Genomic DNA, 26,050 nt, shown 5'->3' on the forward strand with positions numbered 1-26,050 from the left:
TCTGGAGAAACCTGATAATAGCTGTGTAGCGACGCTCCCCATTCAACCTGACAGAGCTTGAGAGGATCTACAGAGAAGAATGGGAGAAACTCCTCAAAGACAGGTGTGCCAAGCTTGTAGTGTCATACCCAAGAAGACTCGAGGCTGTAATCGCTGCCAAAGGTGCTTCAACAATGTACTGAGTAAAGTGTCTGAATACTTATGTAAATGTGGTATTTCCGTTTTGTATTTGTAATAAATTGGCTAACATTTCTAAAAACCTGTTTTTGCTTTGTGTGTGTGTGTGTGTGTGTGTAGAATGATGAGGGGGAAAAAACAATTTAATTCATTTTAGAATAAGGCTGTAACGTAACAAATTGTAGAAAAAGTCAAGGGGTCTGAATACTTCTGAATGCACTGTATGTTAGTTATATGATCTGTTATTTGATTCACTTTGATATGTTCTACTGAAATGTGCCAAAAATTAAATTTAAATTCTATAAATAGTCTTAGTGTCGAGCATCCCTACAGATGAGTCTTATGTCAAACCACACTCCCTGAGATGAGTTTGTGAATTCAATATACAAGATATGCTGTACCAATTATCAGGTTTCCATCCAACCTTTTCAGGTGAGTAAAGTACATGTCCAATAAAACATTTCATTACAGGCCTGATGGAAACAGAACACTTTTCAGTCAACTTTCCAAATGTTGACAAAACAAAATATGCTAGACATCTTTTTGTGTAGGTCAAATTCATTATGCGAGAAATGGCGGTGGAAGCGCCATTATGCCCAAATATTGATATCATAACCATTGTATCGAAGTAAAGTCACACTGATATGTTGTGTGGTCCTCCCACTACAACTTGGGAAAGCATGCAGTTTATTAGGGTACAGGTTTAAATAAATTATTATGAATTTCACAGGGTGGTGAAAGTGCACGGTGATGAGCTTGATGCTCCTTTCCAATAAATATTGAGGGTCTTATTTTGGTGAAATGATGATCGATGCTTGGCTGCCTAGCATTCCTAGGAATTAGCGACTCTTGCATGGTGGAGGAAAATTATGTTTCATATAGAAAGTATGCATCTTTTCCCCGCCTTCTCGCCATTAAATTAAGTCGAAGCCTTTGTAGACTGAATGGAGAATGCTTTATGTAGGAACCGGTCGCAGGGGGACGTGAGCGTATTACCGGCTGTGCACATCAAGCCCAGACGATAGTGGAGATCCATAAGTCCCACTTAGCGGCTGCCAAGGCTAGGTAGTCACATGCACTGTCAATTTTACTTAAGAATCTGTTTTTGTTTTTGTTCTTTCTCTGATCAAAATGTGCCAAAACAAAACTGAAATTGTGGAATACTTTGTATGTTGAATACATTACCTGTTGAATGCTTTTCCTTTAAATCTTTTTTTTGTTGCTTTGCTATCGTCGTAATGTTATTTTCTATCGTAATGAGATGAAGTGATGTCTCTCGATGTTATGAAAATGGAATGTTTATGCAAGATTGTGCAGCAGGAGAGTCCACCGTGACAGATATTGTCACACACCACTTTAACATTGTTAGTGTTGTTGTTTTAAAGGAAAAAAATATGAAATAAATCAATTGAATATCATGCTTTCCATTATTTCATATTACGGTTGAGACACTAACTATCTGGAAAAACGAACAATAATGTATTCAGCCAAAGCGAACTATAACACCATCTAGTAGCATTTAAAGTTAAATAATTCTGTATCCGACAGCTACTGTAACTTCATTTTGTATTTATTCCGAGTGCCTCTGCTATGACATTTTCAAGTTCTTTGAGATTTGTTTGGGATACCTACTGTAGTTGTTACTGCCAGAACCAGACCCTGACGCACATGGTTTTTACTTAGTTTTCAAGCTAAAATGATGTTACTGTATTTATTTGGGGAAGAATCTATGAATAATCTATGAAGACAAGCTGGCTCAGCCTGGCTGACAACTCTACTACACCGTCTTAAACGGCCTTTCTGCGTAGTCAACCTGGAACAACATTTTATATCCTATGAATTATTCACCACTTACAACAGCTACCACTGCTTAAAACGGTCGGATGTCTCTCTCCATCTCTCCACTACACCACGTGCGGTAAATGAAGTGTGTTACGCTGTACAATGCACACCTACAGTTAAGACATCTGATGATTGGTTAACCACATCAACGCTATCCATCCTTATTATAGCCTATTTTTAAAGTATTTTCTAAATAATATTTAAATGAAAAGGGTAGGCTATTTATTTATAATTTAATGGATTCATATAGAGAGGAATGAGATGGGGAGACAGATTTGGAAAGTCACATGGCGGGTTTTGAACCATTGCCCATAGGGCAATGTTTAGTCTAGAGTCAGTACTACCACCGGACCAACTCTGGCACCACCTAAGTAAATATGGTCTAATCAATCATTATATAGCCAAACAGATGACCCAACCTGACCTTCACATCTCCTTCCACAATCTTTTACAGGGGTCATTGGTACTGGAAGGTGGGTAGGGGGGTGGGGGGCAGAGTGGGTGACGGAAGGACTGTGCTGGGTGCCTCTGATTTCATCCTCTGATCTCATCTGTTTGAGAAGCGGCGGGGTGTGACAGAGTACTACTGGACAGTAACATGACCAAGCTTCATCCCCAGGGCTGCGCTATGTACATTTGGGGGATCGGGGATCATAGACATGACCCTTTTCAATATGTTAACCCTTGTTGGGGGGAAATAATACCCCAGAGGTTTGGCAATGGTATTCAAACTTTTTCTGCGGGGACTCCATTCTTTCCACCACAATGTCTGGGAACCCCATTTTTCCCCCCAATAATTTCTCGTGACCGCACCACAAATATGACACAACCTTAAAAAACAGTAGATTTAGATTTTTACATTCACAAATAACCTTTCATTGAATTTTCATTTTGTCAAGAGATGCTGAAAGAAAGAAAGAAAACCTCCACTCCTGTTCCAGAGACAATTTTTTTTTTTATTGAATAATTTTACTGCAAGAAATGCATAATTTTGCAGTAGTTAATATTATATTCCACTTGAAAATTGTCATAAATAAAAAAGTATACCAGTTTAAATTAAGGACAAAAAAATACAGGTTGCAAAAGAGTTGGGGTGAGATTTTCGATCTATCAATTCCATGGCACATTGTTCGTAAACTGATACACAAAACGACGCCGGAGTTAAAACTCAAGAGTTTTTCAATTTAAATTAGTATACAACATTCTTGCAACCAATATAATGTTATATATATGGGGGATACAACCATCCCAGCTTTGCATATTTTGCTCCAAAGAGACAGAATAATTAGATCACTTGTTTTGGTACTGCCCATATGTACCTTGTTTTTGGTCGCAGGTTCAGGAATGGCTGAAAAATTGCAACATTTACTTGGAGCTAACTCTGCAAATAGCACCGATGGGTGATTTGAAAAGTCAATCAATCGGTCAATAATATAATAATACTCTTAGAAAAGGACAATTTACAATCTGTACAATCAATTTACATTTACAATCTGTAGAAACTATCGGAAAGAAAGGTTCAGTACTTTTGTGAAACATCACAACACACTGGAAAAATATATGGCAGCTAGGAATCCTAACTAGATGGTCTTCAGAGATAGATGGGAGGGTAGCTGAAGGATGGGACTAAGAGTATATACCGTATCCATAAAATGTACAGTACCAGTCAAAAGTTTGGACACATCTTCTCATTCAAGAGTTTTTCTTTATTTTCAACATTGTAGAATCATAGTGACAACAAGAAATAACACATATAGAATCATGTAGTAAACTAAAAAGTTTTAAACAATTCTAAATATGTTTTATATTTGAGATTCTTCAAAGTAGCCACCCTTTGCCTTGATGACAGCTTTGCACACTCTTGGCATTCTCTCAACCAGCTTCATGAGGAATGCTTTTCCAACAGTCTTGAAGGAGTTCCCACATATGCTGAGGACTTGTTGGCTGCTTTGCCTTCACTCTGCCGTCCAACTTATCCCAACTGGTTTGTGGTCGGGTGATTGTTGAGGCCAGGTCGTCTGATGCAGCATTCCATCACTCTTCTTCTTGGTCAAATAGCCCTTACACAGCCTGGAGGTGTGTTGCATCATTGTCCTGGTGAAAAACAAATGATAGTCCCACTAAGCGCAAACCAGATGGGATGGTGTATCGCTGCAGATTGCTGTGGTAGCCATGCTGGTTAAGTGTGCCTTGAATTCGAAATAAATCACCAACATTGTCACCAGCAAAGCACACCCACACCATTACACCTCCTCCATGCTTCATGGTGGGAACCACACATGCAGAGATCATCCGTTCACCAACTCTGCATGAACATATCCTCTGCAGCAGAGGTAACTCTGGGTCTTCCTTTCCTGTGGCGGTCCTCATGAGAGCCAGTTTCATCATAGCGTTGGATTTTTTTTGCAACAGCACTTGAAAAAAATGTCAAAGTTCTTGAAATTCTCCAGATTGACAGACATTCATGTCTTAAAGTAATGATAGATTGTTGTTTCTCTTTGCTTATTTGAGCTGTTCTTGCCATAATATGGACTTGGTCTTTTACCAAATAGGGCTATCTTCTGTATACCACCCCTACCTTGTCACAACACAACTGATTGGCTCAAACGCATTCGGAAGGAATGACATTCCACAAATTAACAAGACACACCCATTAATTGAAATGCATTGCAGGTGATTACCTCATGAAGCTGGTTGAGAGAATGCCAAGAGTGTGCAAAGCTGTCTGGTACTGTATATTAAGCTAAATTGAGAGGTTATAGGCCTACAGTCAGTGTCCATATTTCAGTTACTATTCCATTTAACCCGTATGAACTTAAATGAGGAATATTCTGTTTATTCATGGCTACAGGGATACTCATGAGCGGGATATCAAAGGTGCATGTAAACCGCTTGTCCCGAATAAGACCTTGAGCGGGATATGAACTACTAACCGTATTCAGCATGTAAACGTGGTCATTGACCTCCAAACAAAAACTCCTTGCTTGGTGGGTTAAACAATTCAAAATCTCCACCTGCTGAAGGGAGAATGATTTCCGGCTAGTTGGGCCGCTCTCTTCCTCTTCCTCTTCTTTGGTTATAACAGGGGTTGGAGCAAAAACCTCCAAGAGGGTAGCTCTCCAGGAACAGGGTTGGAGAGCCACGTTCTAGTGGTTGAAGTATTGTATAGCAAGCAGGCAAGTAGGCCTAAGTATTTTGTGCAAATGGGGGATATGTTGACATGCTTAGTTATAAAAACAGTAACAAGATGCAACCACTTGCCATTAGTGGGAAAAACGAAAATAGAGTGTGTTTTATTTTTGGAATCTAAAATAATTAGACATAGTAATCTATTTACTATTTATTTTATTTTCATAACCATTGCAAAATAAATTATTTACTTTTCTGGCCTTGATGGGTTCATATTACTTAAGTAACAATAGGCCTAAAATAAATAACCATGCACATTTCTCATTTAATATGTAAATAGATATGTAGGCCTAAATAGATCGGCTATTTCAAGTTTTGCTGTTTGTGATCCCGTAGGCAGCAGGGTGTATAGCCAACATACACATTTAACATGACAGAGGTGAACATCAAGACAGTTGATATCTTACGTTGAAGTATGTATGCTACTATTGTATGTAGCCTACTGTGATTTAAATTTGTTTTGAGTGCTAGACAATGTTTCAGAAGTTGTGGGCTATATTTAGGTTGAGGAAAAGTCGATGCAAAACATTGTTGAATTTAAACGTTCTGCTGACAGGTCCAAAACAATTTGCCATTGTTTTCTTTTTCAGAAACTGTCACAGTCGTTTGCCAATTTAAGCATATATTACTCCAACACGGGAAATTGACTGGTAGCTTTATATAAATGTAGTCTATTTTATAGTATGGGTAGGCTATAGTTTTGCTCTGTGATAGGAACACAACATCATAGGCCTAAACCTTTTTAATCTCAGAGCCTAGACCAAGGCAGGAGGACATAATCTACTGACTAACAAAATATTGAACAACAATTCATCCTTGGCATAGAAGTTTGGGCTCCTACCACAGGAGGTTGGTGGCACCTTAATTGGGAAGGACGGGCTTGTGGTAATGGCTGGAGCGGAATCAGAGGAATGGTATATACAATTCCATTTGCTCCGTTCCACCCATTACTATGAGCCGTCCTCCCCTCAGCAGCCTCCACTGGCCCCTACTTTTAAATTGTTTCCAATATATACAGTGCATTCGGAAAGTAGTCAGACTGAACTGCTACGTTACAGCCTTATTATAAAATTGATAAAATATTTTTTACCCCATCATGACAAAGTAACAACAGGTTTGTAGAAATTTTTGCAAATGTATTAAAAATAAAAAACTTAAATGCCTTATTTACATAAGCATTCAGACATTTTGCTATGAGACTCGAAATTGACCTCAGGTGCATCCTGTTTCTATTGTTCATCTTTGAGATAGTTTCTACAACTTCTTTGGAGTCCACTTGTAGTAAATTCAATTGATTGCACATGATTTGGAAAGGCACACGCCTGACTATATAAGGTTCCACAGTTGACAGTGCATGTCAGAGCAAAAACCAAGCCATAAGGTCAAATGAAATGTCGTAGAGCTCCAAGACAAGATTGTGACGAGGCACAGATCTGGGGAAGGGTACCAAAAAATGTCTGCAACATTGAAGGTCCCCAAGATCACAGTGGCCTCCATCATTCTTAAATGGAAGAAGTTTGGAAACACCAAGACTCTTCCTAGAGCTGGCCGCCCGGCCAAACTTAGCAATCGGGGAAGAAGGGCCTTGGTCAGGGAATTGACCAAGAACCCGATGTCACTCTGACAGAGCTCCAGAGTTCCTCTGTGGAGATGGGAGAACCTTCCAGAAGGACAACCATCTCTACAACACTCCACCAATCAGACCTTTATGGTAGATTGACCAGACTGAACCACTCCTCAGTAAAAGGCACATGACAGACCACTTGGAGTTTGCCAAAAGGCACCTAAAGGACACTCAGACCATGAGAAACAAGATTCTCTGGTTTGATGAAACCAAGATTGAACTCTTTAGCCTGAAGGCCAAGCGTTATGTCTGGAGGAAACCTGCCACCATCCCTACGGTGAAGCATGGTGGTGGCAGCATCATCATGCTCTGGGGATGTTTTTCTGTGGCAGGGACTGGGAGACCAAAAATCCAGAAAATCACATTGTATGATTTTTAAGTAATTAATTTGCATTTTATTGCATGACATAAGTATTTGATCACCTAACAACCAGTAAGAATTCCGGCTCTCACAGACCTGTTAGTTTTTCTTTAAGAAGCCCTCCTGTTCTCCACTCATTACCTGTATTAACTGTACCTGTTTGAACTCGTTACCTGTATAAAAGACACCTGTCCACACACTCAATCAAACAGACTCCAACCTCTCCACAATGGCCAAGACCAGAGAGCTGTGTAAGGACATCAGGGATAAAATTGTAGACCTGCACAAGGCTGGGATGGGCTACAGGACAATAGGCAAGCAGCTTGTTGAGAATGCAACAACTGTTGGCGCAATTATTAGAAAATGGAAGAAGTTCAAGATGACGGTCAATCACCCTCGGTCTGGGGCTCCATGCAAGATCTCACCTCGTGGGGCATCAATGATCATGAGGAAGGTGAGGGATCAGCCCAGAACTACACGGCAGGACCTGGTCAATGACCTGAAGAGAGCTGGGACCACAGTCTAAAAGAAAACCATTAGTAACACACTACGCCGTCATGGATTAAAATCCTGCAGCGCACGCAAGGTCCCCCTGCTCAAGCCAGCGCATGTCCAGGCCCGTCTGAAGTTTGCCAATGACCATCTGGATGATCCATAGAAGGTCATGTGGTCTGATGAGACAAAAATAGAGCTTTTTGGTCTAAACTCCACTCGCCGTGTTTGGAGGAAGAAGAAGGATGAGTACAACCCCAAGAACACCATCCCAACCAACCGTGAAGCATGGAGGTGGAAACATCATTCTTTGGGGATGCTTTTCTGCAAAGGGGACAGGACGACTGCACCGTATTGAGGGGAGGATGGATGGGGCCATGTATCGCGAGATCTTGGCCAACAACCTTCTTCCCTCAGTAAGAGCATTGAAGATGGGTCGTGGCTGGGTCTTCCAGCATGACAACGACCCGAAACACACAGCCAGGGCAACTAAGGAGTGGCTCCGTAAGAAGCATCTCAAGGTCCTGGAGTGGCCTAGCCAGTCTCCAGACCTGAACCCAATAGAAAATCTTTGGAGGGAGCTGAAAGTCCGTATTGCCCAGCGACAGCCCCAAAAACTGAAGGATCTGGAGAAGGTCTGTATGGAGGAGTGGGCCAAAATCCCTGCTGCAGTGTGTGCAAACCTGGTCAATAACTACAGGAAACGTATGATCTCTGTAATTGCAAACAAAGGTTTCTGTACCAAATATTAAGTTCTGCTTTTCTGATGTATCAAATACTTATGTCATGCAATAAAATGCAAATTATATACTTAAAAATCATACGATGTGATTTTCTGGATTTTTGTCTCTCACAGTTGAAGTGTACCTATGATAAAAAATTACAGACCTCTAAATGCTTTGTAAGTAGGAAAACCTGCAAAATCGGCAGTGTTTCAAATACTTGTTCTCCCCACTGTATATACATTTTAGAATGTAACGTAACAAAATGTGGGAAAAGTCAAGGGGTCTGAATGCTTTCTGAATGCACTGTAGACTAATCAATCTTGCAGAATGCACGGACAGGCGGAGACACGCATTCGCTATAGTCCCAGTCGGTCTTAGATAGAACTCCTGCTTGTGGGGAAAACAAGCAATGGTTACCTTGGTTACCCCATCAGGCTCACAGCAAAAACTTGATTCTGTTCATACGCAATTTTCTTGTTGTCTGCTTGTTTTAGTCAATTACAAACTACATTTAAAGAAAAGTACAACATTTTTAAAGATTACATTTCAACATTGTCTGCTAAAGGGCGTTGTCAAAATAAACATTAAATGTCAAACCGTACCAATATATCCTCTTGATACCGGCTTTGAGGACATTATCGCTTTTATACATTACCAACATATTCAAATAATGATTGACATATTTTCATTAAAACATTTATTTAGCCGGCCGTGAACGGGAATCCCATAGGGCGGCACACAATTGGCCCAGCGTCATGCGGGTTAGGGGAGGGTTTGGCCGGGAGGGCTTTACTTGGCTCATCGCGATCTAGTGACTCCTTGTGGTGGGCCGGGCGCCTGCAGGCTGACTTCGGTTGTCAGTTGAACGGCTCCGACACATTGGTGCAGCTGGCTTCCGGGTTAAGCGAGTGGGTGTTAAGAAGCGTGGTTTGGCAGGTCATGTTTTGGAGGACTTATGACTCAACCTTCGCCTTGCAGCGATGAGACAAGATCGTAATCACGAAATTGGGGAGAAACGGGGCTAAAAAACAACATTGATTTAGATACATTTATTCATACTATTTCATCCTCCACGAGATATAGTCCTGATACAAATCTAGGGTTGCTACCCAAGGTCGTTTTTTCTATAGGTTCGGTTGCCAGAGACGCGACCCAGTCGTTAAGTCTTTTTGTTCGGTATCTATGGACGCGACCTAGTTGTTCGTCCTAAATGTTCTATTGGCTGGCAACATTCTTATCCTTTGCTTGCTAGCTAGCCAACTATGGCTAACTTACAGTCACGTCAAACAGTGCAGCCAGTGGCTGCATTTGCATTTGTATAAGCTGTTTTCTAGTGACATTTATTTGGATACAGTCATAAGATTGAGTTAATGATGCGCGATTTCACCTGGCATAGAAAATGTGCGCTCTCATCAGGACACTGTTGTCCAGAGGAGCTAGCCAACAACACTAGCCAACTAACACAATATTTTTTATCTTGAAGTAGGAAAGACTACAAACTGGCTATATTTCGTTTAGTTTTACCTGTTTTCTATTGACATTTCAATAGTCCATAAAAATTATGCTGATTCATGATTTCGACTGGCTGAGAAATGCTGCCTGCCTCATCCCGACTCCCGACCCCTACACTGTCATTACTATGGGACAGCTGGAGAACGAATTTCAATATTGAAACAATGTTGCAAATGTCAGAGAGACAAGTTTTATACAAATCTCCGCTATTGAAAACCAAATAATTGCTAATTAAAATGAAATGGGAGATAATGTCTAGATGCTTTTTACAGTGGATATCAAGTTTATAAATTGTCTGGCTGGGCTGATGAGACCGTGGATTGCGTAGTGAGATGGAACAGAGTAAATAGGCATTTCAACGTTCAACATTCTTGGGCACAGGGACAATGATTGTCTGCTTGAAACTTGTAGTTATTACAGACTGGGTCAGGGAGAGGTTGAAAATGTCAGTGAAAACACTTGCCAGCTGGTCAGAGCATGCTGTGAGTACGCGTTCTGGTAATCCATCTGGCCATGCAGCCTTGTGAATGTTAACCTCTTCAAAAGGTCTTACTCATGTCGGCTACGGAGAGCGTGATCACACAGTCATCCAGAACAGCTAGTGCTCTCACGCATGGTTCAGTGTGGCTCGTCTTGTAGGCTTGTGTCACTGGGCAGCTTGTGGCTGGGTTTCCCTTTGTAGTCCGTGATAGTTTGCAAGCCCTGCCACATCCAACGAGCGTCAGAGCCGCTGTACTAGGATTCAATCTTAGACCTGTATTGACATTTTGCCTGTTTGATGGTTCGTCGAAGGGCGTAGCGGGATTTCTTAAAAGCATCCGGGTTAGTGTTCCGCTTCATAAATCATAGAAGCAGCAGAGATGGTGCTATGACCAGGTCTGAAACCCAACTAATTATAATTTAGAATATATTCCGTATTTCTTAGTTGAGTATTTACCAAGGATGTTACGATTTTAGATAGGCAAGAGAGTTTGGAAATGGGGCGATAATTTTTTGGGTCACATGGGTTGCAACCTTTATGAAGGAGGAGTATATGGGCCGCCTTCCAGACCCCGGAGATGGAATCAGAAAACACAGTCAGGTTAAAAATATGTCTTAGAGTTTCTGCTATCTGTGGAGAATCAAGCTGTAGCAAGAAAGGATCAAGCTAATCTGCCCCAGTGGATATGTTTTTTTTTTTTACATCAATCTTAAGCAAGGCATCTAGCCCATCACAAGTACAAAATTGTTGAAATAAAAAAGAATCACTAAAAGTTGACTGATCTTCAATCGAGCCAACTGGAGGCAGGGAGGGGGAAGAACAATTGACTGACAGACCAGGGTCAATTAAACCACAATTTATTTCAAATTAAAAAAGCATCACTTATCTCATTTTTCTCACACTGTCACGCTCGTCGTACGAACTGGAAGCATACTCGGTTCCACATCTTTATTTATTTAAAGTAAGTGAACCACATAACAAAACAATAAAGAATAACGAAACGTGACGACAATGGAGTGCTGACATACAACTACACATAAACAATATCCCACAAAACACAGGTGGAAAAAAGCTACCTAAATATGATCCTTAATTAGAGACAACGATTACCAGCTGCCTCTAATTTGGAATCATACAAAATCACCAACATAGAAAAACAAAACTAGAGCCCCACATAGAAATAATAAACTAGACTAACCCCCAGTCACGCCCTGACCTACTCTACCATAGAAAATAAGGGCTCTCTATGGTCAGGACGTGACAGTACCCCCCCCCCCCAAAGATGCGGACTCCGGCCGCAAAACCTGACCCAAAAGGGAGGGTTGGGGAGGGTGTCGGTGGCGGCTCTGGTGCGGGGCGAAGTACCCGCTCATCCGCCAGCATCGGCTCTGGTGCGGGACGAAGAACCCGCTCAGCTCGCGGATCCACCATCTTTGGTGGCGGCTCTGGTGCGGGCCGAAGAACCTGCTCATCCCACGGATCCAGCCATGGACCCAGGCTGAACACTGTGCCTGGACTGGACCTAGATGCCGAGGAAGGCTCCTGCCATGGAGCGGGACTGGACACCGGCCCTAGCCTGGACATCGGTGCAGAGGAAGACTCCTGCCATGGAGCTGGACTGGACGCCGTGCTCGAACTGGGCATCGGCGCAGAGGAAGGCTCCTGCCCTGGAGCTGGAGGTTCTGGACCGTGGACCGTCGCAGGAGGTTCTGGACCGTAGACCGTCGCAGGATGTTCCGGACTGTGGACCGTCGCCGGAAGCTCTGGACTGGGAACCGTCGCCTGAAGCTCTGGACTGGGGAGGCACACTGGAGGCCTGATGCGTGGGGCAGGCACAGGTGGCACCGGACTGGTGACACGCACCTCAGGGCGAGTGAGAGGAGCAGGCACAGGACGTACTGGGCTGTGGAGACATACTGGAGACCTGGTGCGTATAGCCGGCATCAATGGTACCGGTTCGATGACACACCTCGCCCGGCAAGTGCGAGGAGCTGGCACAGGACGTACTGGGCTGTGAAGGCGCACTGGAGACCTGGTGCGTATAGCCGTCATCAATTGTACCGGAACTTTAACACACTTCTCAGGACGAGTACGGGGAGCTGACTCAGGTGGCATTAAACTAATTACACGCTCCTTAGGGCAACTGTCGTGCATCTTCCACCAACTTAACAACTCTCTCCGCTCTTTCTCCTCCAATACCTCCATCCACTCTCTGACGGTCTCTGACTCTCTCCTTTCACTCTCCTCCAGTTTCTCCCTCTTCTCCCAGACTGGCTCTGGTTCACTCCTCGGCTCCGCCGACCACCCCATGTGCCTCCCCCCAACAAAAAAATTTGGGCTGTCTTTTGGGCTTTCTCTGTGGCCGCGAACCCCGGCGTCGTCGCTGTCCTCCCTTCTCTCCTTGCGTCTCCCGCCAAGGAAGGCGATCCTGTCCTGCCAGGATTTCCTCCCAAGTCCAGGATCCCTTCCCGTCCAGAATCTCCTCCCAAGTCCATGTTACCCTCTCCTCCTGGGCACGCTGCTTGGTCCTGTTGTGGTGGGATATTCTGTCACGCTCGTCGTACGAACTGGAAGCATACTCGGAACAAAGTGCAGCGTGATCTGGGTTCCACATCTTTATTTATTTAAAGTAAGTGAACCACATAACAAAAGAATAACGACACGTGACGACAATGGAGTGCTGCCATACAACTACACATAAACAGTATCCCACAAAACACAGGTGGGAAAAAAGCTACCTAAATATGATCCCCAATTAGAGACAACGATTACCAGCTGCCTCTAATTGAGAATCATACAAAATCACCAACATAGAAAAACAAAACTAGAAACCCACATAGAAATAATAAACTAGAAAATAAGGGCTCTCTATGGTCAGGACGTGACACACACATGATGCCAGAGTCTGACACAATTTGCTTAGGCAGCGAATGATAGGAAATTCCACGCTTCAGAGCATTTACAATTTTCCAAACTTTTGACTGATCAGCAGAATCTGAGATGGAACTTACAGGGTTCGTACAGACAGTGTCAAAACAAATTCAAGGACTTTCAAGTACTTTTTCAAGCACTAATATTTATTTTCAAGGACCATTCATTTGTAATAATTCCTATTATGCAATTGTTTCTAGTCGCCAACAGACGACAGCATATTGGCACAACCTCATGAAAAAAAAAAACTACCTTACTATTCATCACTACCTATTCAATAATACCTGTTTCACTGCCTATTTATTACATACACGAGTGGTAAGTCAGGACTGATGATGTTGACTGATTTCCTTACATGAACTGTAACTCAGTAAAATCTTTGAAATTGTTGCATGTTGCGTTTATATTTTTGTTCAGCGTACATAAAATAAAATTGTCTTTATATTTCACGAAATTGTAGGTCCCACAGGCTGTCCCAACACAATGACATGAAAGTGAATTCTGACAGTGTAAAGGGCCCTTAGTTGACTCTAAAATGTATTCTATACCCATTTGAAGAGAAACAAGTTATGAATGTGTTTGATAAGATTAAAGATTATGTAAGGACCCTGTCTAAATTTTAGGGGACCCCACATTGGTCCCGGACACCAAGTTTGGGAACCAATGTACTATTAACCTCTCTCCCTGTTTGCTTCAATGCTTCCTCTCTCTGTGTATCTCCTTTTCCCCCTTCATTGCAGCCTGACTCCCCACTGTCTGTCACACTACGCTCTATAGAGAAAAGGTATTTTGTTATAATAACTTATAGTAGGCCATCTTTCGATTACAGTTAGCTTAATTTCAGTCAACTGCTCCTGCTGCAGTCAGGCTCCGTTCAAGGTTAGCTTCTAACGTCATCCTTCTAGCCAGCTAGTTATAGCTAGCTACCTGGCTAATAGCCAGACCAAGGTAAAGTTGGTTTTATATTCACACATTTGGGACATTCAACAGACATTCGCCAAAAGCCATTTAAAATGGTAAAAATCCAACACGAGGGCCTCCCGGGTGGCGCAGTGGTCTAGGGCACTGCATCGCAGTGCTAGCTGCGCCACCAGAGTCTCTGGGTTCGCGCCCAGGCTCTGTCGCAGCCGGCCGCGACCGGGAGGTCCGTGGGGCGACGCACAATTGGCTTAGCGTCGTCCGGGTTAGGGAGGGTTTGGCCGGTAGGGATATCCTTGTCTCATCGCGCTCCAGCGACTCCTGTGGCGGGCCGGGCGCAGTGCGCGCTAACCGAGGGGGGCGGGTGCACGGTGTTTCCTCCGACACATTGGTGCGGCTGGCTTCCGGGTTGGAGGCGCGCTGTGTTAAGAAGCAGTGCGGCTTGGTTGGGTTGTGCTTCGGAGGATGCATGGCTTTCGACCTTCGTCTCTCCCGAGCCTGTACGGGAGTTGTAGCGATGAGACAAGATAGTAATTACTAGCGATTGGATACCACGAAAATTGGGGAGAAAAGGGGATAAAAAAATAAATAATAATAATAAAAAAAATAAAAAAAATCCAACACGAATTCATTGATTGTCACAGAAACAAAAAAATAGATATGGTTTATTCTATACATTTCTAGCATACTTTTACAACCTTTGTTTTGAGGGAAAAATCCAGTTTTGACTTGATAGCAATACATAACATCTATAAAATGCCATTTAAAGCTACATAAATCAATAACGTTTTCACTGATTATGACATATTGTTTGCCAGAGATATACAAATAGATGAGACAAATTCTAGAGACAATTCCAGGTCAGTTGCATAGCTGATAGAGGAAAGCTCAGAGCAATACATAGTACCAACAGCCTCTGCCAGTGCAGCAGGGCGGCAGTAAATCTTTGCTACAAACATATGCATGTTTTGGCACAAGGCCACATCTATAACCAAACACTCAAACCTTTTGGGGATAGTGACACTTAGACAAAATGATGCCACGAGAGTCAATTTCACATATATAGCCCCCCTTCCCCCTTTTTTCAGTCTATCACACCTGAAGATGTTGTAATCAGCAATTTCAATGTCTTTATCCATGATCGAACCATTGAGCCAGGTCTCTGTGAGAACCAGAACATCCAGACAGAACCTCCTCGTTGTTAGCCGAGAGAACTCTTGCCTCTCTCCTATATGGATGCAAGCCATTCCTCTTGTAAAACTGGGGCCTCTTCCAGAAGTTCTCAAAATTGTCAATGAACTCCAAATCTATCGAGGAACAGTAGGATTTAAGCCAGTAGTGTAGACAGAGGAGACGGTCACTACTTTATTATCATTAATTGTATTAACAATGGACACCACAGTAAACTATCAATTGAAATTATCTCCACACTACTGTTTAGTCTATGACAGAAGCTTGAAATGCTGAAACGACACACGGTTAAATATCACATTACAGAGCTATGGCTAGAAAGAGGAATGAAGAGAGAGATGGAGAGAGAGACAGAAAAAGAGGGAGAGAGTGAGAGAAAGAGGGCAGAAAGTGAATGCAAATCTGGGCAAATGGGAAAAGAGAAGTGAAGCGCAAGAGTCAGCTGGAATTGAGAGAGAGAGAAAAAAACAGAGAAGGAGACCCAGATGGTCAGTCTGGCGCTTGGCTGCAGTAGGCCGTCTCCTGTCTGCTCCCTGCGGGCTGGCCAATGGGACGGCAGGATGGAGGGGGCCCTGGCCTGGACAGTGCCAACGCTGTCGGGCAGTGCCAACATGCTTTGAGAGGGGCCAACCAGAGGCCAAGCTGTCACAGAGGAGCCCTGTGGAGGGTACCGGCAGGGCCGCTTTCACTTTGATCACAGGGCACCGACAGATGATGGCACCGACAGATGATGGCACTGCCAGTGCCAGCGGACTGACGCCAAGGTGTCCTTCTACACCCTAAGAGTATCTATTATAATGACAAGATAGTCGAGTGACCGCTCTAACAATGGAAATACATGTCCTCAAAGATGGAAGCACTGTATTGTCTTTGATGGAAGGCAGGCGGGAGAAGGCAAGATCAGGTGGGACCATTCTAGGCAATGAGAGGGCAGATATGCGTGTGATCAACAGGCATGTTTCCAATATTTTTGTTTTTTAAGTTGCCAAAATGCCACGTACGTCCACTTATATCAGCGCATTCGTGACAACCTAAGCAATATGAAACTTCTATTCGATCAAATAAGCCTCACGTAACAAATGAGCAATTCAATTTTTTGTTGACAAAATTTGACACTCTCATTGACCTCCAAACAAAAATTCCTCACTTCGGGGTCTTATCTTTGGGCGGAGTAAACCCTCTCACGTCGCCTGTTCCTCTCTGACTACACCCTTTCAAATGCCTCCTCGCTTTCTCCCTTTCTTGAGAGGTTCGCCGATGTGTTGGCAATAAGACAAGTGAAGTTGCACAGCCACACTAATGGATTGCGTCCTAAAGTCATATATAATTGAAACCTGCATATGGTGTAAACATGTCATTGTCTTTGATTGCACCAGCTGTCATCTACAGTATCTAAACAGAAGTGTGGTACGACTCAGATAGTGAGCGAGTCTGGACCCTCACTCTCAGTGTCGATCAATCGGCTCTGACCAGTTGCGCATGTGTGGTCCTATCGGCCGCTCTCCTTTCTGACCTGTAGACATGAAAGGAAAAAAAGGAATGACCAGTTGTTTATAGCACACCTTGTTTAAATAATTCAGTCTGGTCAAAGAAAAGGATGTTGTCAGCCCCTGGCTCCAAACCACTTCTAAATCATCATCACCCATCCAGTCTTTATGAGTCACCAGGAGTATTACACACAACCAACTAGGCAGTGGGTGCCACACCTTGAAGGCCTGAGCTCATCGACTGGAGAGAGAACAGTCGAGTCAGGGAGTGGACCACAGTTTGTGTATGTGTGGCCTGTCACTGTGTGTATGTGTCAGGAAGTGGACCACAGTGCGTGTGTGTGTGTGTGGCCTGCGAGAGTGTGGCCTGTGTGTGTTCACGCGGCTAGCGAAAATAATCACATGGAGTGTGGTCATCATCGGGTGAGCAGAGATTAGCTCTTTGGCCATGTGCGTTTCCCATCTGTGGATGGGCTCGGTCGGGAGTGGAGGGGTATGGGAAGGAGAACAGGATGTGCTAGGCAGGGTTTTGGTGGGGTGGGTATCTGTCAAAGGGTGTCTGAGTGTTTAGGCTTCACCATCGGAGTGGCAGCTTTGGAAATAAAGCAACCATGTCACGTCACTTTGTAGACAGAGCCAGCAGCCGGGCCTGTGAGGCTTTGGCAGGAAAGGTGGAAAACGTTACCCCTTACCTACAACGCGTACACTCGCCTGCACACACACACAGATGTCACTGCTGATTGAAAAAACGAAATTATGCTTTTTTTTTGCTTCATCTCCTTCATTCATGGGGGGAGTAGCCAGGTAGCCGAGCGGTTAAGAGCGTTTGGCCAGTAACCAAAAGGTTGCTGGTTTGAATCCCCCCCCCCCAAAAAAAAATCGGTCAATGTGCCCTTGAGCAAAGCACTTAACCCCAATAGCTCCTGAAAAATCGCTCTGGATAAGAGCGTCTGCTAAATGACTAAAATGTAGGCGAAATAACACAGGCCTACCTTGGGCACAACACAATCATAGCAGTGCAGGCAAACACATGGTTCTAAATGCCATGTTGTCGCCGTCTCCATTCTTTTTAGTCAAACGTCAGACGTGTTTATTGTCCGTCTTAAAGAACAAGATGTGCTGACAGGACTCAATATAACACCACACCCTATCTAAAGCACTGGGGGGTGACCAGGGCCCGTAGCCACAAAGTCTATCAGAGTAGGAGTGCTGATCTAGGATCGGTTTAGCCTTTTAGATGATAATGAATATATTGACAGGTGGGGACCTGATCCTAGATCCGCACTCCTGCTCTGAGACGCTTTGTGGATACGGGCCCCGATTCCAGTGGACATGTAACACACAAGCATTAACCACGTCACACACAAGCAGGATCAGCACATGTACAAACACGGGCCATCCTGAAATTCAGGCAGTGCGAGAGTATATTTCCTCTGCGAAGCTCCTAAAGAGCTTGCCCAATACATCTTATAGGAAATAATCTTCAATATATACCTTCGCCTAATGTACATAGAGCTCCATAGAAGTTACATAGATGTTTCCCCTAGGTACAGATCTAGGATCAGCTTGCTTTTCCAAAATCCTAACCTTAACCATTAATGGGGAAATGCTAAATTGACCCAAGAACAGCATCCAGGGGCAACATAGATGTCCAGGATCAGAACCAGTATGCATCTACTTACAGCCACTTACAACTAGCTGGATCTCTTTTTGGAGACTGGTTGGATGACGTGCCAAGATAAAATTAGACCGTGGTTTTCATCAGCTGGTATAATTAATCAGTTATGTAACGGTTCTGCTGCCACGGTGATGGCCTGGCGGGGGTTCTCCTCATTAAAAATGGACACATCTACCATCATCATCACCGATGCACATGCAGTGAGCTCCAAATGTATTGGGACAATGACACGTTTGTTGTTGCTTTGGCTCTTTACTGCAGCACTTTAGATTTGAAACGATATGACTATGACCCCTCAAAGGTATTGGTACAAATTCACTTACGTGTATTAAAGTAGCCAAATGTTTTTGGTCCCACATTCATAGCACACAATGATTACATCAAGTGTGTGACTCCACAAATGTATTGGATGCATTTTCTGTTTGTTTTGGTTGCGATTCAGACACAGGAGGTTTGTGGCACCTTAATTGATGAGGACGGGCCCGTGGTAATGGCTGGAGCAGAATGACTGGAATGGTATCAAATACATCAAACACATGGTTTCCATGTGTTGTGTCATTTCCATTCGCTCTGTTCCAGACATTATTATGAGCCGTCGTCCCCTCAGCAGCCTCCACTGGTTTCAGATTATTTTGTGCCAAATAGAAATGAATGATAAATCATGTATTGTGTCATTCATTATTTACCATTACGTTCTATTGGGCACAAAATAATCTGAAACACAACCAAAAACAAACAGCAAATGCATCCAACAAATTTGTAGAGTCACAAGCTTAATGTAGCCATTGTGTGCTATGAATATGGGACCAAATACTTAACCTTTTACTACTTTAATACACGTCGGGCATCCTTCTGAGAATCCGGAGGCGAGCGTGTAAACTCCCACTGCCTTCCATTCTTCTGGCTAACGTGCAATCACTGGAAAATAAAATTGATGACCTACGTTTAAGATTATCCTACCAACGGGACATTAAAACTGTAACATCTTATATTTCACCAAGACGTGGCTGAACGAAGATACGGACAATTTAGAGCTAGCGTGATTTTCCATGCACCGGCAGAACAGAGACGCTACCTCTGGTAAGACGAGGGGTGGGGGTGTGTGTCTTTTTGTAAATAACAGCTGGTGCGCGATGTGTAATATTAAAGAAGTCTGGAGGTATTGCTCGCCTGAGGTAGAGTACCTTATGATAAGCGGTAGACCACACTATCTGTATGTATGTACATATCCCAACCAGAAGCCATGGATTACAGGCAACACCCGCATCGAGCTAAAGGCTAGAGCTGCCGCTTTTAAGGAGCAGGAGACTAATCCGGACACTTATAAGAAATCCCGCTATGCCCTCAGACGAACCATCAAACAAGCAAAGCATCAATACAGGATTAAGATTGAATCCTACTACACCGGCTCTGATGCTCGTCGGATGTGGCAGGGCTTGAAAACTATTACGGACTACAAAGGGAAACCCAGACGCGAGCTGCTCATTGACGCGAGCCTACCAGACAAGCTAAATGCCTTTTTTGCTCTCTTCAAGGCAAGCAACACTGAAGCATGCACGGGAGCACAATGGATGACTGTGTGATAACGCTCTCGGTAGCCGATGTGAACAAAACCTTTAAACAGGTCAACATTCACAAAGCCGCTGGGCTAGACGGATGACCAGGACTTGTACTCAAAGCATGAGCAGACCAACTGTCAAGTGTCTTCACTGACATTTTCAACCTCTCCCTGACTGAGTCTGTAATACCTACATGTTTCAAGCAGACCACCATAGCCCCTGTGCCCAAGGAAGCGAAGGTAACCTGCCTAAATGACTACCGCCCCGTGGCACTCACGTCGGTAGCCATGAAGTGCTTTGAAAGGCTGGTCATGGCTTACATCAACAGCATCCTCCCGGACACCCTAGACCCACCCCAATTCACATAACGCCCCAACAGATCCACAGATTATGCAATCTCAATCGCACTCCACACTGCCCTTTCCCACCTGGACAAAAGGAACACCTATGTGAGAATGCTGTTCATTGACTACAGCTCAGCGTTCAACACCATAGTGCCCACGAAGCTCATCACTCAGTTAAGGACTCTGGGACTAAACACCTCCCTCTGCAACTGGATCCTGGACTTCCTGATGGGACGCTCCCCGGTGGTAAGAGTAGGCAACAACACATCTGCCACACTGATCCTTAACACTGGGGCCCCTCAGGGGTGTGTACTTAGTCCCCTCCTGTATTCCCTGTTCACCCATGACTGCGTGGCCAAACATGATTCCAACACCATCATTACGTTTGCTGACGACACAACAGTGGTAGGCCTGATCACCGACAACGATGAGACGGCCTATAGGGAGGAGGTCAGAGAACTGGCAGTGTGGTGCCAAGACAACAACCTCTCCCTCAATGTGATCAAGACAAAAGAGCTGATCGTGGACTACAGGAAAAGGCGGGCCGAACAGTCCCCCATTAACATCGATGGGGCTGTAGTGGAGCGGGTCGAGAGTTTCATGTTCCTTGGTGTCCACATCGCCAACGAACTATCATGGTCAAAACATACCAAGACAGTCGTGAAGAGGGCACGACAAAACCTTTTCCCCCTCAGGGGAACTGGAGACTGTTTTCTCTGCTACCGCACGGCAAGCGGTACCGGAGCGCCAAGTCTAGGACCAAAAGGCTCCTCAACAGCTTCTACCCCCAAGCAATAAGACTGCTGAACAATTTAGAAAATCACCACCGGACAATTTACAACTTCCCTTTTGTACACTGCTGCTACTCTCTGTTTGTTTGTTACCTATGCATAGTCACTTCGCCCTCACCTACATGTACAGATTACCTCAATTAGCCTGTACCCCTGCACACTGACTCGGTACCGGTGCCCCCTGTATACAGCCTCGTTATTGTTATTTTTATTGTGTTACTTTTATTATTACTTTTTATTTTAGTCTACATGGTAAATATTTTCTTCTTCTTGAACTGCCCTGTTGGTTATGGGCTTGTAAGTAAGCATTTCATGGTAAAGTCTACACTTGTTGTATTCGGCGCATGTGACAAATAAAGTTTAATTTGTACATGAATTTGTCCCTAAAATGTGGGGGGGGGGGGGGGGGGGGGGGGGACGACGACTATGTACAAAAAGTGCTGTCATTTCTAAATGGTTCACCTGATATGGATGAAAATACCCTCAAATTAAAGCTGACAGTCTGCATTTTAACCTTATAGTCATCATTTGATTTTAAATCCAAAGTGCTGGAGTACAGAGCCAAAACAACAAGAAATGTGTCACTGTACCAATACTTTTGGAGCTCACTGTATATACAGAGCCTTCGGAAAGTATTCAGACCCCTTGACTTTTTCCACATTTTGTTACATTACAACTTTATTCTAAAATGGATAAATAAATAAAAATCTCAGCAATCTACACACAATACCCCATAATGCAAATGTATTAAAAATAAAAAACAGAAATACCTTATTTACACAAGTATTCAGACGCTTTGCTATAAGAGTCGAAACTGAGCTCAGGTGCATCCTGTTTCCATTGATCATCCTTGAGATGTTTCTACAACTTGGAGTCCACCTGTGGTAAATTCATTTGATTGGACATGATTTGGAAAGGTACACACCTGTCTATATACGGTCCCACAGTTGAAAGGGCATATCAGAGCAAAAACCAAGCGGTCGAAGGTCGAAGGAATTGTCCGTAGAGCTCCGAGACAGGATTGTCCCGAAGTGGCTTTGGGACAAGTCTCAATGTCCTTGAGTGGCCCAGCCAAAGCCCGGACTTGAACCCGATCGAACATCTCTGGAGAGACCTGATAATAGCTGTGCAGCAAAACGCTTCCCATCCAACCTGACAGAACCTGAGAGGATCTGAAGAGAGGAATGGGAGAAACTTCCCAAATCCAGGTGTGCCAAGCTTGTAGCGTCATACCCAAGAAGACTCGAGGCTGTAATCGCTGCCAAAGATGCTTCAACAAAGTACTGAGTAAAGGGTCTGAATACTTATGTAAATTTGATATTTCAGTTTTTTTTTATACATTTGCTAAGATTTTTTAAACCCTGTTATTGCATTGTCATTACGGGGTATTGTGTGTAGATTGATGAGGAAAATAAACAATTTCAGCAATTTCAGAATAAGGCTGTAACAACAAAATGTGGAAAAAGTCAAGGGGTCTGACTTGGATCATTTTCAAAAACCCTGAGGTTGGGCAAAAAGGTGAATTTGCTGCTAATTACTTGGTTAGGATGTTGGGTGGTAGATGAGAATAAACTCTACTTAATGTGGCCAAAAAACAGGTCAGGAGCCACTCACGGCCCAGACTTGAATGGAGGGATTGAAAAGAGGCTTGTGTCATGGTAACTGGGTTAGATCACGGAGGGCTGTCGTGTTCCCGTCAGGTCTGTTAGCTCTCCAGAATTTCCTCTCTGAGTGATTGTTATTCCGAGTGCAACAGTGACGACAGATAGACCTACACGACAGCCTGTTCCCACGTAAGACTCCAGGTGTGGTTGACTGATGTGCGTGTGTGTTTTTGTGAAAAAGCCACCCAGCGTGCTACAGTGCTAGACACGGCACCGACACCCACAAGAAAACGCCAGGCTGGGACATTCCGAAACGAAGCGGTCCACATTCCACACCTAGCGTTACAATTCCGGAAGCTGCGCTTTGCTCATATAAACCCAATGAGTCAGAAGAAATATCAAAATATTTAGTGGAACTTTTCCCTTTGCCCAGACGGACCAAACCCTAGTCGACCCAGAGCGTTCCAGAACGGAGATGCGCCAGCCAGACAACGAGGGGCGGGGGTGCACTCTGGCACAGACATGAGTGCAATAGAAAGAGGAACGAACGAAAATAACATTTAAAAATTGGAAAGAAACAAGCACAGAAATGTGTGTTTAGTCCTAGGCGTCTCCCACCCTCTCTCTCTCTCCGCTGTGTGGTACCTTGGCGGTCAGAGCAGGTGTTGGGCAGGGAGGGTATAAAGGCCATCTGGAGCACAGAGCAGTGAGAATTAAGACTTCCACACTCTGACAGGGCTCAGACGAACCATCTGGTCCACCCCTCGCTTAAAGAACCTGTTCCCAGCTTCATCACACACCGGCCTCCGGCACTTGCGCTCTCTCACTAAAAACATAGGCTACCTCTTCGCTCACTCGCTTTGATTAGCATTTGCTGTTGGGAGGTTAGTGTCGTGTGAAGACCTGCTTCTTCCTGGTAGATTTCCAGTTAATTTTTCTTGTTACTTCTTGGAGTGGAGTCGGGCTGCCATGGCGTGGGTGAGACGTGTGTTTGGACCTGGGATGTCAGTCTGTCTCTGGGCTTTGTGTCTGTCCCTTAGTCTCATCTGGACTTGTCAGGTGACTCAGGCAGCCATCTACAGACACGCAGGTACAGTACAACCTTGATTATATACACTCTTAGAAAAAAGTTGTAATGAAGGGATCTGTTTTTTGGTTCCAGGTAGAAACATTTCACCTAACGAACAATCCTTTTGTAAAAAAGGTTCTACCTGGAACCAAAACAAGGGTTCTCCATCAGGAACAGCTGAAGAACCCGCTCTGGTCCTAAGTAGTGCGCCAGAGTAGGCTAACATGTTTCTGGTAACTTGTCGTTTCTCTTTTGGTGCACAGGCTATTTCGTTTTACCTTTCTGTAAAAAAAGAGAAGTAAAACCTATATAGAATATATTTTGGCTTAGGTCAAATAAACATTTTGCACACATTTCTTCCTTCAATTGAATAGTGACTTGACAAAACAAAGCAAAACTCCCCTTAACAAATCAGCGTAGATAAAAGATACGTTGTGTTGTACTATCAATTAAAATAAAATCACATCTGTGATAATGCATTTTCACATGCATTATATGAATCCATTTCTCAATTTGGGTCATCACTTATTTGGTATGGAACGCTTTACTGTTCAGCAGTTTTAAGTGTACCATTTCCATCTACTGGCCAACTGAAATAATGCTGGCAGCGCAGGGTGTGATACAGCAGGGCAGGCCTATTTATTCAGGGTCAGATTGGTATCAGGCAGTAATCTCTTGAGTTTATTTGTAAATCCTTGCAATTGTGCATGCCATAGCCAGATAAATTGACAGTGCATTCTAACAACCGGTACCTTTTTAATCAATGTCAATTGAGCTCTGTATTCTGACTGCAGGTCCGTGTATTTACAAGGAGGTTCAGTTTCAGCCTGGACAGACCTTCTACAGGGGCTGTGACAAGTGCTACTGCCACGAAAATGGCTACTTTTGCCTCTCGTGAGTAAACGAACCAAATGAATAGCTAAGTTAAAATAGACCTTAAAATGTTGAGTACTGGTATGCAACAGTGAGATAGAAAAATCTGCTAAAGACAAACAAGAATTCTGTTGTTGCCAATATCAAAGTGCCTCGTTTCTGTTCGTATCCCCAGACCGATGAAACCTACCACATGGCCCAACAAGTGCCAGCGGGTTTCGACAGAGTGTGGCTACCGCATCGTTTATAAGGAGTTGCCGGAGGTGGAGTGTCGTGCCTACAGCTGGATCCGGTGAAGGAAGACACACCGATGCCCCCTACAGTCAAAATACAAGACGGCAAGACTCTGGCAGTGGACAACCCTTTAACGAAGCAGTTACGCGGCAGAGAACATAACCCACTCGACCTTCAATTTGGGAATTGGTTCTCTCAAAAGGAGGAACCAATTCCCAAATTGAACAACCCAACTCCCAAAGTTTCATCCTGTGTGCCAGTGTGGGTGCCAGTGCGTGCACAATATTGACTGTAAAAACATTTAACTGGACCAAAGGATCTCAGTTGGCATGGATACTAATAAGGTGTTATCAAACAAGTACCGCAAAAGTAGCAACCAACTCCAGTGTACAGTTTCCTATCGTCCCAATATGCTTGTTCAGATTCCTGCCCATGGCCTTACTGTAATGACCACTGATACATGGGACAAACTGAGTTGATTGGTGGACTGCGTTGCCCTTCTAAGAGGACAGACCATGTATCACCTCGCGACAAGTTCGCAAGACAAATGGCGTTGCATTATACAAATGGCGTTGCATTACACTCCGCTGCCAAAGCGTGGGCGCCCATACCCCGACCAGACACCCTTCATTACCACGCAGTGTTACAAAAAGGTCTATAGCCATTTCCCTATTTATAATTTTCCTATCTGTTCTTTCGTAAGTCTTCAATCTCCTATATGACATTGACTAAGCAGCGCTTTCGCACCCTGATAGGTTTTCAATGTGAAAGGTAGCGAAAGCGCCATCAGTCAACTTCACAAACGTAGGCTGGGTTTACACTTCACTAGGCGTACTCCAGAGGCTTCCAGACTTCACACGACACCGAGATTTCGGTGCATGTCAGAAATTGCAACTTTACGCAAGCATCCGTGAGGTATTGCTAAGCACCCTAGCATCACTTAGTTTATGCTAAGGAGATGCATGCCA

At 43.9% G+C, this 26,050-nt stretch overlaps 1 protein-coding gene across 1 annotated transcript in view; it reads left to right on the forward strand.

Annotated features, from left to right (window-relative positions):
* The window catches only part of LOC120022037 (LHFPL tetraspan subfamily member 3 protein-like), an 85,232-nt gene extending 60,088 nt beyond the window's left edge, over positions 1-25,144 (forward strand). Inside the window, exons 3-4 of the mRNA XM_038965837.1 lie at positions 24,770-24,869; positions 25,024-25,144. Of these exons, the coding sequence (XP_038821765.1) occupies positions 24,770-24,869; positions 25,024-25,144 (221 nt within the window). The remainder of the gene's footprint in view (positions 1-24,769; positions 24,870-25,023) is intronic.
* Positions 25,145-26,050: the final 906 nt, after the last annotated feature.

Source organism: Salvelinus namaycush, chromosome 2 (genome assembly GCF_016432855.1).
Source record: "Salvelinus namaycush isolate Seneca chromosome 2, SaNama_1.0, whole genome shotgun sequence".
Classification (NCBI taxonomy): domain Eukaryota; kingdom Metazoa; phylum Chordata; class Actinopteri; order Salmoniformes; family Salmonidae; genus Salvelinus; species Salvelinus namaycush.